Source organism: Kryptolebias marmoratus, linkage group LG21 (assembly GCF_001649575.2).
Source record: "Kryptolebias marmoratus isolate JLee-2015 linkage group LG21, ASM164957v2, whole genome shotgun sequence".
NCBI classification, from domain to species: domain Eukaryota; kingdom Metazoa; phylum Chordata; class Actinopteri; order Cyprinodontiformes; family Rivulidae; genus Kryptolebias; species Kryptolebias marmoratus.
The window spans coordinates 19,925,720-19,938,151 of NC_051450.1; the positions used below are offsets into that span (position 1 = coordinate 19,925,720).

The window sequence follows — 12,432 nt, forward strand, 5'->3', positions numbered from 1 at the left end:
CCTTCTCCCTGTGATGAACCGCTCCTCTGATGTTCAGACTAACATTCCCAGGTTGTTGTTTTTTTTTTTCTTCAGGTTTCATTATACTTTTGGCAACATTTTCATTGTGTAGCAGATAAAATGGAAATTCACAGGGGCAAATAAGCCAACAAATCTTAGTATTAAAGCAATGAGACAGATTGAGTTTGCATATAAATCAGCTCCCGCTGCCAGGAATGGGGCGTTGTTATTGCAACTGAAGCGTCCGACGGTAAAACTCTCTCTAATAAAGGCAGGATCAGTGTGTGAAATACCTTGAAAGGTTTATAAAGCTATAATTATCTGAATAGAGGGCGTCATTATTACATATAACATCAATGATATGATTTCTTTTTTTGATCTGAATATATTTACAATCACAAAGCGTCTAAAAAGGCAGACAGGACCAAATGGAATGCTGACGTCATCTTTGCAGATGCACTGATTGTTTAATACTGTCTGTTGCAGTAATTAGCTCCTGTTATTTACTCTGGCTCATAACTTTTACTTAGCTCCGTGGTAAACTGAGTCTTGCCTTTCAGAAGCACTCGTTTCGGCTTGTGGTGCTGCTGAATGGTGAAAAACCTTATGATCTGTTGAAGAAAAGCTGGAGCCAGGCTCATCACGACGAGGTGATTGGTTTTGTTGGCATGTTAGATAAATTGCTATGATTGGCTAATTGAGGTAAGAGTTCCCCATGAAAAAAACAACAAAAAACTTAGATGTGTGATCAGTTTCCCTGCTGCGAGAAGGCTTTGTTTACGTCAATGTAAGACTACCAAACAGGCTCTATAAAAGGAGAGATCATCAAAGTGCAAAACCAGTAGTGCAGCAGGGTGTACTGTATATAAACAGAGAGACTTCTATAGACATTTGAACATCTGTCGCTGACATGTTTCTTTCAATTATGTATAGCAAAAAGCGAACAAAAATTACTGGTATTATATAGCAGAGATCTGTGCCCTGGTTGGGAGCCATCTTCATCGTTTTCTTGTTCCGTTGGGAAGGCTGGCTGCTGGAGTTAAGTGTAACTGTCGGAGCCGGCCGCCTGGCTCACTTGCGGGGCTGGTGGATGTGTTGGTTGATGTGCTGGGCGGGGGGCAGCTTTGGGATCCCAGGCTGAGGCTTCTGGTGGGCCACCTGAGCTGCAGCAGGCGTGAAGTCCTTATCGCCCTGAACACAACACACAGTGGGTCAGAACCGGGCTTAACTTTGGGACCGAAGCTGCAAAAATCGGTGCAGGAAAGACTGACGCATTTACAACAAGTGTACAGATTAAATGGCTCGCCTGCCACCATTCATGCCAGAGTTTTAAACTATTATTTTATGATGACTTGTAGCTGTTTTGGTCAAACCATGCTGCAATACTGAAGTGACGCCATTTTGATGCCGACCATCTTGAATTGTGTTAAAAAACAAAATGTCCAGTGGTTAATGAAATATTTTGCAAACAGACATAGTTGACTGTAATAGTTATTGACTCAACTGCTAAAACTCCACATTTTAACTCAGTATCTGTAAAAATGTCTGAATCATACCAATTTTTGTTGGCCAAGGTCAAAGGAGCGTTGATGAGCTTTTAATAGAGCTGTATATTCTTAATTACTAAGCTTATTTTTGTATTTCTCTTTTGAAGACATACAATCACTCCCCTGATAAACATGAAAATCTCAAACTTAGTGGTGCTTAAAAGCTTATGAAACACTTTGACTTGATATTTCACTACTGATAACATAAAACGCTTCTTTTCCAAAACACAAAGAGTAGAAAAGGACAAAACCTTGTAGGGAAAATCCACCAAAAATCAACACTACACTGGGAATATAGTGTTTTAACAATTTAACCCACTGAAGTCTACAGTCAAACTTTTCACGAAAAACAAAAAGGTGTTTCAGAAACATTTCAGAACAGCGTGACACTAAAGCTCTACACAAAGTGACCTTTCACGCCCAAACACACATTTAAGTGTTTCACTCGGCTTTTAAAAAGCTTTTCGGAGGCTTTGTGCTCTGCTAGCTCGTGGCTCTGACGGCAGCGATAGGGGCCAGAGAAGGATTGAAGAATAAATGGGATGCCTGCCACCTTCTGATATCACTGCAATCTTCCGCAAACAATCTGCCTGCTCGGACACGGGCATGCAGAAAGCGGAGAATAAAGCCATTCGGGCTGTCAAGGACACTTTGCACACAAACAGAAATAAAACCAAAATGAGAAACACAAAATTAGACTTTGAGTCATTTTTCAAAATGGGAAATAAAAGCTGGAAAAGTGGGAAAAAACCTGCATTGTACAACCTCAATTCCTAAATTGTTTGAACATAGTCTAAAATGTAAATAAAAAACAATCTCTTAAACCCATATTTTACTCACAGTGAAGCATAGTAAACATACTAAATGTTTAAACAAAGAAACTACAATTTTTAGGAAAAAAATAAAGTAATTTTGAACTTAATGGCACCAGAACATCTCAAAAAAGTTGTAAAAATAAGTGGTAGGAATAAGAAACAGCTGAAGGAGCTTTTTGCAGCAAGTCAGTAAGAGGACTGGGAATATAATTTATTTTATCCCACATCCCAGATGAAGTCTAATGGTGGTCTGTGGTCTGTGTGTTCTTGTGTCCCTGAGTGTGTGTTACCTTCGTGACCACTCCGGAAACAATCACAGGGACCTTAGGAGGGCTAAAAATGAAAAAAGAAAAGAGAAAATGTCAACAAGGAGTGCATACAAATCAAGAGTGTGTTTGTGATGTGAAGGTTACGAGGACAACAAGTTTAAACACAAGTGCAACAGTCTGTCCAAAGTGACACGGTGTCAAAATATGGACATCCCAAGGTGTCAAAACACCCGGAGCTGCACTGGCTCTGGCAGTTTGCACACAAACACACACACCGGATGGACCTGCCAGCAGCTTAAATGGCTCCCATTCATTCTGGCCAAACTCTGGTTCCCCCAACCTCTGGATAGAAAGCAGAAGAGAAGAAGAGGGAGGCGGCGGAAAAGCAAAGCTATTAGAGAAAAAAAGGGAGAATTAAAGAGAAAGATGATGATGATGAAGAGGCAAAGGGTTTAAGGTGGAGGATGACAGAAGTGCGGATCGAGAGTAAAGAATGGAACACGAGGTCGGGCGGGGCAGAGCGAACAGCGAGCTAAACACCTTCTGTATATAATAACCGACTGTTAGAGGAGAGTAAATAGGTCGAAGGAGAGGAGGAGAGGAGGGAAGCCGGCGCTCACTCACACATGGAGCCCAAAGGATGGAGGCTGAGGAAAAGATGAGGAGGAACGTGGAACCTGAAGTGAATATCGACCTTGGCGTGACAAACGAGCGCCATCCAATTTTACGGCAGCATCACCCCTCAGCAGGAGTACAGTTAGCCACCTTCAAAAGTCCGCTCAAAGACTTCCACCGTAGGACCAAACACGCCTCACTTATTATCAGGATGAAGAAGTTTTTATCCTTTTCAACGTAACAAATTTCCAGAACACGCTGAAAAATCGACAGACTTCAAACTAACTCAGTTTAGTGTACAGTTATGAGATCTTCACATCTGTTTAAAGTCAACCTCTGCAGACGGCCTCCTGCGCCGTCTCCTAATGAGAAGATTTACATCTCACCAGTAAATGAAGCCCTGGATATGTTGAATTTTGCACATTTCTGCTGGCTAGGCACTTGTCAGAGGTTGAGAGGCTCTTTATTAGCAATTCAATTAACTAAAATATAGCACCTCAAGGGTCCCTAATTCAAGTGCGCGCTAGATTAGGTGCGAGGACGGCTTGTGAAAAATGAAGTTTTGAATAAATTGTCCAATCCAAAAATAAAAAAAATAACAAGTATCATTTTATGAGGCCTTTTCCCTCAGTGAGAACTATCTCTGTTATAATATATGGAGCTGAGGAAGAAAGCTTGAATATAGAGTGGACAGAAAAGACCAAACAGAACATGGATGGTGTGAAAAGTGAGGTCATGCACAGACAGAAAGCTAATTCCCAGTGTTGAGAATGCTCTCGCCTGATTGGCTGACCAGATGCTGCATTGTGACAAGTTGTTGCCAATCAAACACAAATCTAAGTGTTACTTGAGGAACGCAGACTTTGAAAAAAAAAAAAAAATCACGGAATAACAAAGCTGCACAACTACAAGCTCCAACACTTTGATCAAAATACGTCATAAAGGTCTTAGTACGCAGACTGTGCTCATAACCTAACTTTTAAAATCAGTTTTATCTTCGTGCTGAAGTAAAAAGAGCCATTAGGTAATCAGGACCGTGGCTTTTTGTGTGTGAAGGAGGAGTGTTGCAGGGAGTCTGCAGGGGGCAACAGAGAGCTGTGCAGCATCCAGGAGAGGAGTCGGCTTGTGACACAAGAGGAAGAATTACTTCGAAAAGAAAGAAAGAAAATGGAGAAAGGTAATAAGGGAGGCATGAAAAGCAAACGTAAACTAATCAGAACAATAGGGTGCAATGAGCCTGACTGTATTCGTTGCTACTGATCCTCTGTGTGCTGCTGCACCCCACCCAGCTCTGCCTGCATCAGCAGAGCAGGAAGTTTGTTGCCGTGGGCGAGGTGCTGGTTGCCCTGGAAACAGAAGCCTGTTGCCTGTCTTGCCTTCCTTTGTTTCTTTCTCTCTCTCTTATTCTCTTTCCTTTGCAACTTTTCTCCACGGCGAGCTCTCGGGAGCACATGGAGCTCCTGACAGAACAGGATGAGGAGGTATCACTCCCACAGACACTTAATGAAAGAGCAGAACATAACAACATGCCGATTCAGCATTCATACTATAGCTTTTCCGTTTTGATTTCTATTTTTTCGTATTTCTAAATACTTTGATATTTTAGCTATTCATATCAAACGTTCAGCTCATTCAGGAGATGGGTGCTAGAACTTTTTGTTTTTGTAACTTTTAGACTTATTTACCTTTACAAATATTTTTTCTACAGAACTACATTGAAATCTCTTCAGTTCCTCTAAAAATGTGATTTTCTTTGAATTCTTCATTAGCATGTTGGCTGTTTTTTGTCTTTTTAGCTTTTTTAAGCTTGTAGCCAGCCTGTCAGTACTTTTACCTAACAATTTGTAGCTTTTTGTTAGCTAGCGTTCTGCTTCTTTTAGCTTCTAACCACTCAGTTTGAGCTTCTTCGGCTCATTCAGCCCTCAGCGTTCACACTGCAGGCTCACAGAAAACACTATTTCCTATCCACTAGCTTTTTATTTTCTTTCCCCCAACACATTATTTAATAAGCTCAAAGAGCCACTTGTGTGACGTTTCCTACAGATTCACCTCACAGTCAGCAGACAGGAAGTCTCTGCTGGCTCTCCAGTTTGCTTTCTTCACCCTTCTCCATCACTTACCTGTCCATGCTTATATCTACATATATCCACCACATCCATCTCTTCCCATACCATAATACTCCCCCTCTGTGGCGTGTTAGGGAGGCTGCAGCAGGTATTCCCCTGACTACAACGCTCCACCTGCTCCTCGTCTCTGAGCGGGACGCAGACAGGGACGGACAGATTGGGTGTCACTTACTCAGCTCTGGTTATGGACATTTTTTGACCAAATCATCTTTTCACTGCTTGACTGTTTACATTTAGGTAACTGCTGGGTAAAGAGAGTAGTAAAGAATGTAATTTTTTTTTTATTTTGACAGAAGGACAGTCTTCATACTAAAACCTCCAACTTGGTTCTGATACTTAAGAAAATACTTGATACAATTTTGATCGTGCAGACCAAGAAATCAGAATGCAAACAGAATGTTTTAGTTATTTTTAGGCCAAACTACAATATAATAATTCTGATTGTGAGGTGTAGGTCATTCTTTTTGCATATATATATATATACACACACAAACATTTTTGAAAGAAATAAAGTAATTCACTTTCTGATCTGTTTCCTGCTAATGTTTTCAGCAGCAGATCCTTGAAAAGTACTAAGAGAAATCTGAAAGTTGTTTTGCACGTTTATTATCTACTTGACCTCCATCTTACTTTTACAGCTCATCCCGAGTCCAAGAAAAGAGAAACATAAAAAGTAGGTATTTATTGGCAGTGACAAGCTACCTAATATCCTTGCTCTAAATTACAGGAAAGCACTCAAAGAACACATAAAGTGGATGAAGAACACACAGAAGATAATCAAAAGGCTGCTTATAATAAGTCCAGCCACAGAAAATATCCTGACAGTTGGCAATGTTCTTGAAGCCTGCTCACTGCGGTGTAGTGCTTGTCACTTGCCATTTATCACCTTTCATTAACACACACACACACACACACACACACACACACACACACACAGACAGACACAGTGTGAATGCAGCACCTGTACCTATAAGCACACTGCTGACGGGTCCTTATGAATATTGAGGAAGCAGAGATAGACGCACAGTTACTCTGAACATTAAAAGCCACGTACGCCACATCCTCGAAACAAAACGCCATGGCTGTAGTTTTAACGCAACAAAAAGCCGAACATGCTAATACGGCAGCCGAACAGTAATTGTTGCTTGAAAATAGTTGGTGTAATATAAAACATCCGAACCGAGGCTGTTTCTGGCGAACAATGGCGACTGCTGAATGGGCCGTTCCAGTTAATGCAGTAATTATGCAGTAATCATGTTATTTTCTGAATTAGCAGGCTGCGCTACACAATATGTTCACGGCAGAAATATGTACAGCGGAGGCTTATAGAAAATGAAAGCTGCTAAATGACTTGGTAGCAATTAGTGGGCCGTGGGTTTGATTACCAACTTACAAATCACCATATTTATGTGTTGCACAAACTCACAATCGAGCTGTTGGAATACTGGTTTAGAAGGAGAACACATAAGTTGATTAACCCATCAACAATTTAACAAGACCCATAGGTGTAAAGACATTTTAGATGCTTTGATTTAACTTTGCAGAGTAGTCTCTGCATCCATTCTGTTTTTTTTTTCTTTGGTCTGTGTTTATTTAGGCAATCTTGCATGCACTTCCTGTCATTTCTGTCTCCATATAGAGGTCGTGCACACACGTGACTGTGCGCACACCCACACCCCTATCTCACTGCCCTTTGACCCCTAGTGGCAAAACATTGAACACGACTGCCACCACTGGTCATAGCACTGAGAATAAACCAAGAGAATAACATCATAAAGGCTGAAAACTTACAAGCTAACGAAGAAAACGCAGTTTTCTGATCCCCGTATGGAGCCGTTTAATAAGCAGATGTATGTGTGGAGCATACTCCATGTTTATGCCGACAGTGCTGAGGCTGCAAACGTAAAGGAAGATTTCTGACCTCCATGGACGCCTTCTTCCCCGCTGATTTAGTGACTTTCTGTAATCTGATTTTCTGAGTTTCTTGGAAATGTCAGCAGTTACATCCAGCAGAAGCTTAAAACCAAAGATAATCTAGGCTGTTTTTTTGTTTTTTTTACCTTTCACTTTAGTAACCTTTCCATGCAGGTGTCTCTGTTAATGGTTTTTCAATACGCATTGTGAACTTTGAAGGTTTTGTAATGCTTTAAAAAAGGTTTGCAGAAATTCTAAAAGTCACTTAGGGTGTTTTTTTTTTCCATCTGATGTGAAAGTCATTTCTGAGGTAGCAAACATGTTATGCAAGAATAATTATCTGGCATTCAGAATAATTATCTCATTTTCTCTCTCGAGATTAAACAAAGCAAATAATTACTGATATTAAGGAATAATCACAACGTGACCTTCCTGTTTGCTCATTTTAGTTTCCTTTTATTTAGGGCCAAAGCTACTAGTTTGGTGTCATCCCCACAACCACCAGTTTTCAACAGTCATGAGTATCGCCACAAGATCAGGACCTTAAGTTTAGAAAAGTTAATCACTAGGTGGATAATACATTTTTGTTTCTTGGTGTTCTGGTTAATTTATTCCCAACAAAGAAAGAAAATTTATTCTAACAACTGTATATTATGCACCCTTTAGTTCATTGCTTTGCTGAGATTTGATTCGGAGACCTTAGAGGTCGCCTTTCATGCCATTTGTTCCTCAGTGCCAAGCAACACATCAGGTGACGTTTGGTGTGTCGTTAACGAGAGGTCCAAGCCCAGGCACATGTTCAGTCAGAGGCAGAGCTGAATGAGCTGTTTCCACATGCATGGTGTTATTCCTTCTCTTTGTTCCCCACAAGGAGGTTGTGTGCTGCCTTTCCATGTCTTCTAACATCAGCGAGGAATCCGTAAGTAATTACACCCAAGAAATACTCCACCGTCATTATATTTACCTCATGTGAGCAGTGGTTTAAATGACTTTTTAAAGAATGCACGATGATACCTGCTGCTGACGTACTCCTCCTCTTCTTCTTTCTGCAGAGGTTCAGGAGCAGGAGGTGCCTGGTGTTTCTGCACTATCCTCATGCCTCCTGCCTTTACTGCAACACACACACACACATGCGGCGATTACCAGATCAATATCTTCAAGACACTGCCCAGTCATGCATTTAAAACCACAAAAATAAATCTTAGGGCTGTGTTTGGAAAGGAAGTGTAAATACTTTATACTTCACAGACAAGGTAACATCCAGAGCAAAACTCAGGTGGTGCAGCCGTTCTAGCATTTACAACAATTAATTTAAGGTGGCGCAACTTGGGATCTCATTTAAAGGCAGCCAGCCTTTCTAGTACTTACAAAGATTGATTTTATGTGGTGCAGCTTTTCTAAAATCTACGGTAATTTATTTTAGGTGGCACAACTTTTCTAGCATTGACAGTAAATCCCACATCTGCCTTGCCGTTTCCATCCCATAGAGAGGTACAGGCCTGGTAGCTCATTTTAGACAGCACAGCCTTTCTAATACTTACAAAAACTTATTTCTGGTGGTGCAGCTTTTCTAGTATTTACAGTTATTTATCTTAGGTGGCACGACTTTTCTAGTGCTTACAGTAATTCCCACATCTGCCTGAAAAAACAACATGCTGAGAGAAGAAAACTAGCATTGCTTTACTTAAAAAGAGACATGCAGTGATTACCGTATCCATATCTTTATTTTAAAAGACATATGCTGGATCTCTGCTAGAGAAACATACATTTGCTGCATTTTAACTGAAGACCACTGAGACAAATGATTTGGATCTTTTAGCAGAAGGCTGTTTGGTTGTCAACATGAAGACTAGTTAAGGTTAAAATGGTTGGTGAGCAGCTGTTTGGGGCTGATCTGGTCCTGTTTGCTGAGAGGAAACTTTTAAAGCCTTTACACATTCTGATTATTATCCTGCCTAGCTGCAGGTTTGTTAATGACTGACACACTGTGACCTGGATGGGTGCGAGGGCCACTTTTTTATCTCTCTGTGCTAACAGTGGTGGCTGCAGCTGCTGTGGCCCTCTGCCATCCTGCCCTCTCTTGTCCACGTACGCTTCTTCTTCTCCTTTTTTTTTTCCTTCCCCTCGGCCTGGCTTTTTCTAGTCAACGTCATCCTGCATTCATTTATTCCTACACTGCGTCTAAAACCCTAATACATGGCTGTGCAGCCATCAGCAGACGATGCAGTTTGAATGGTGATTTTTTTTTTTTTTTACAAGATCCCAGAGATCAGGAAGTAAGGAAATGTGCAAAACAAGGAAATGCAGCAGATCGACGCAAACGCGCAGTCTGGATGGTAGAATCGGACACTCAAAGCTGCTTTCTCACCGTTATCATGCGATTCTCGCTTTGACAGAGAACGAAAAACAAAGGCCTCAGGATCCACTAAAGGCAATGATTTCCAAACTGCACAACAACACCAGAGAGTGGGCTTTACCTGCAGGGAGATGTCCGCCTTTGGTTTCAGTTTTCTCCTTCGGGGGGGACGACATGCTGCCCGCTCCGAACCACAGTCTGCTGCAAACACGAACCGAGGCGTCCAAAGAACCACTTCCAGCTTTGTTTTTTGCCCCCAACTGCGCTCTACTCTGCTGTCTGGATCGTCAACGTGGCTTTTTCCTGAGCATTGTTTGGAAATGATACGCGCTGACGTCACGCGGCGCCGTAAGCAGCGCGATGACGTAAGTCGCACGGCTCCTTAGCGTGGAGCAATAAAAAAGTGGAACAAATTAATCTATAGGAATACAAGTGTGATTATAAAGGAGCTGAGTTCAGATAATTAGGGCTTCATGACAGAAAAGAAGGGAGACAACTGAGCTTATAATGTCTATTTATTTTTTAAGTGTTAACTGAGGGAATAAAAGATGTTTTTTCATTGCTTTATACACTAAAAGTGAAGCTACACACACTTACTCTATCTTTCCACTTAGACACCACCTACACTCTCAGAAATTATACAACAATTATAAAATGAATTTTAATGCTTTGAGTTTATTTTTAACAGTTCTATGGCTGGTGTTACTGTAACAAAATAGCAATAGATTTTAAAATAACTTAATACTGCTATTTAAATCCAACTTAACCACCTTGTTTATAATCTACTGCTTACTAAATTAAAGGCCTAGCATTCCCTGAAGGAATGCATATCGCCCACCGCCTTTCATTCATTTTCAAACCAAAATCACCTCATGCTGAGAAATGATGGTGTTGTCATTGTTTTGGTTAATAATAATAATAATAAAACTATATTCAAACCCGTGCAATACTGCAAGATGTCAAGCTTTTAATATGTGTATGGGGTCAGTCTCAGCCACAACAAATTTTAAGTAATTATCTTTAAAATTGACTAAAGCTGACGTTGTCCTTAACAAACATTATCCCCAGGTGTTTTCTGTATTTGCTGGTGCCAGGAGGCAGTAAATGTATTGGGCCTATTTTGTGCTGTATGCTCTTGGGAGACTCACAAATACGTTGAATTAATTACCTTGTGAGTGCAAAGCATCAAATAATTATTTACTACACAACTTAATATTTTCATTTTTTGTACTTATTAGTTTAAAACTGTTTACAGCTATCTTAATTTGCAAACTAGGTTACTTTGTACTATTTAACTTTTAAATTTCATGTCTTAAGCATCAGATGATGTTGCAGAAGTAGTATAGACTTTGGAGGAGCATCAAAGTTCTGAAACCCAGAATTGTCTTTTGTTTTTCAGTATATGGAGATGTGTTTGCAGTGAAACACTTTTTTAACAGGCTAAACTTGATTCATTAAACTTATCACAAGCACATTCAATATAAATAAATAAATTTACCTTATCTCCATGAAGTTGGATTTGATTTACATCATTTTACTTTTACTAAAACACATTGATTCGAGTAAATCAGACTTTTTACATTTAAACAATCATGTTTAGTGGAACAAACTGACATAACTGGAACAATCTAACATTTAATTGATTGAAGTGTAATAAAGGGGCATTTAATAAGGACGGTGAAGCAGCCTGTTTGCATCTCTCAGGAGTTTCAGACCACTGATATTCTGAAGCAGCAGCAGCAGGGCGAGCAGTGAAATTGAAAAAGAAAGCTGCGTTGCAAGTTGTGAAGAGGAGAGACTGTGAAGACCTCGGTGACCACCTACTTTCTGCTTTCACACCATTTCACCACAGTCATTACCTGGTTGTCACGACCGTGTGTGGCAAAGACGGTTTTACAACTAATTAGACTAAAAGCAAAATTTTAACAAAGCAGAAACAATTTCTATCTTCATGCATGTGTGTGTGATTCTATAAGGTAATACAAGGCCTAGCATTCCTTGAATGATTGCTTATGGCCCAGTGCCTTTTGTGCCAGAGTTTTAAACTGACATCTTATGACGAGAAATGACAAAGTTGGAGCCGTTTTCATCAAACCTGGGAAACAAAACTATGAACGATATCTTGTGATAATGTAAGTATTTCAGAGTCTGAATGTCTGAGTCTGAGTGTAGCTCAATATCTGTAAAATCTGCTCAGTTACACACCCTGTGGAGCTCAAAATAAGTGTTGGGGATCAGTCTCAGCTACTACCACACCAAAGTGTAGCTCAGTATCTGTTAAACTGACAGAAATATAGCCATTTTTTTGTGTTTGTAAGGTCAGTTGCCTGTGGCAGCCATCTTAAGTAGGGTTGGCGCCAAAAGGAAATCAGATGTAGATGCACATCCAGAGATTACTTTCTGTAAACTTTACTAAAGTTTGATTCATGAGATCCCACACAGAGAGATGCAAAACCATTATTGTCCACCTTCACCTTTCAGTGGTGGGCAATAACTATTGTAGAAGATCTGATGTTGCCTCACAGCATGAGGAGAGCTTGGCTAAGCCATTTACTGTAGAGTCTGCATGTTTTTATTTTCTGCAATTTTTAAATTGACAGTAGGAGTAAACGAACATGACTGGCTGTCATTTTATCTGTGAAAGTAAGATGATCGCATTTAAAATATTCAAAAGACTGCAATATGTCTGAGGAGCAATGTGTCTAATGAATGTGCATACATTTACATGCATTGTCGTCATTACTGCATGTGTGTGTGTGTGTGTGTGTTCACAGTAATGCATGCTGGCCA

At 40.3% G+C, this 12,432-nt stretch overlaps 1 protein-coding gene across 1 annotated transcript; it reads right to left on the reverse strand.

The window, feature by feature from the left end:
- Nucleotides 1-30: 30 nt before the first annotated feature.
- On the reverse strand, nt 31-9,970 carry LOC108244026 (death-associated protein). Its single transcript, XM_017429873.3, has 4 exons — nt 9,764-9,970; nt 8,301-8,397; nt 2,653-2,695; nt 31-1,191 (listed from the first exon to the last, which is right to left on the reverse strand). The coding sequence occupies exons 1-4, from the start codon at nt 9,816-9,818 to the stop codon at nt 1,072-1,074; spliced, it is 315 nt and encodes a 104-aa protein (XP_017285362.1). The 5' UTR covers nt 9,819-9,970; the 3' UTR covers nt 31-1,071.
- Between the last annotated feature and the right edge of the window lie 2,462 nt (nt 9,971-12,432).

Bases quoted from the DNA above. Each gene is read 5' to 3' on its own strand.
- LOC108244026 (XM_017429873.3), bottom strand. From the start codon at position 9,818: ATGTCGTCCCCCCCGAAGGAGAAAACTGAAACCAAAGGCGGACATCTC. The intron at 8,398-9,763 runs GTAAAGCCCACT...TGTGTGTTGCAG, and splicing joins AGGCGGACATCTCCCTGCAG to TAAAGGCAGGAGGCATGAGG. The intron at 1,192-2,652 runs GTAACACACACT...TGTTGTGTTCAG, and splicing joins TTTCCGGAGTGGTCACGAAG to GGCGATAAGGACTTCACGCC.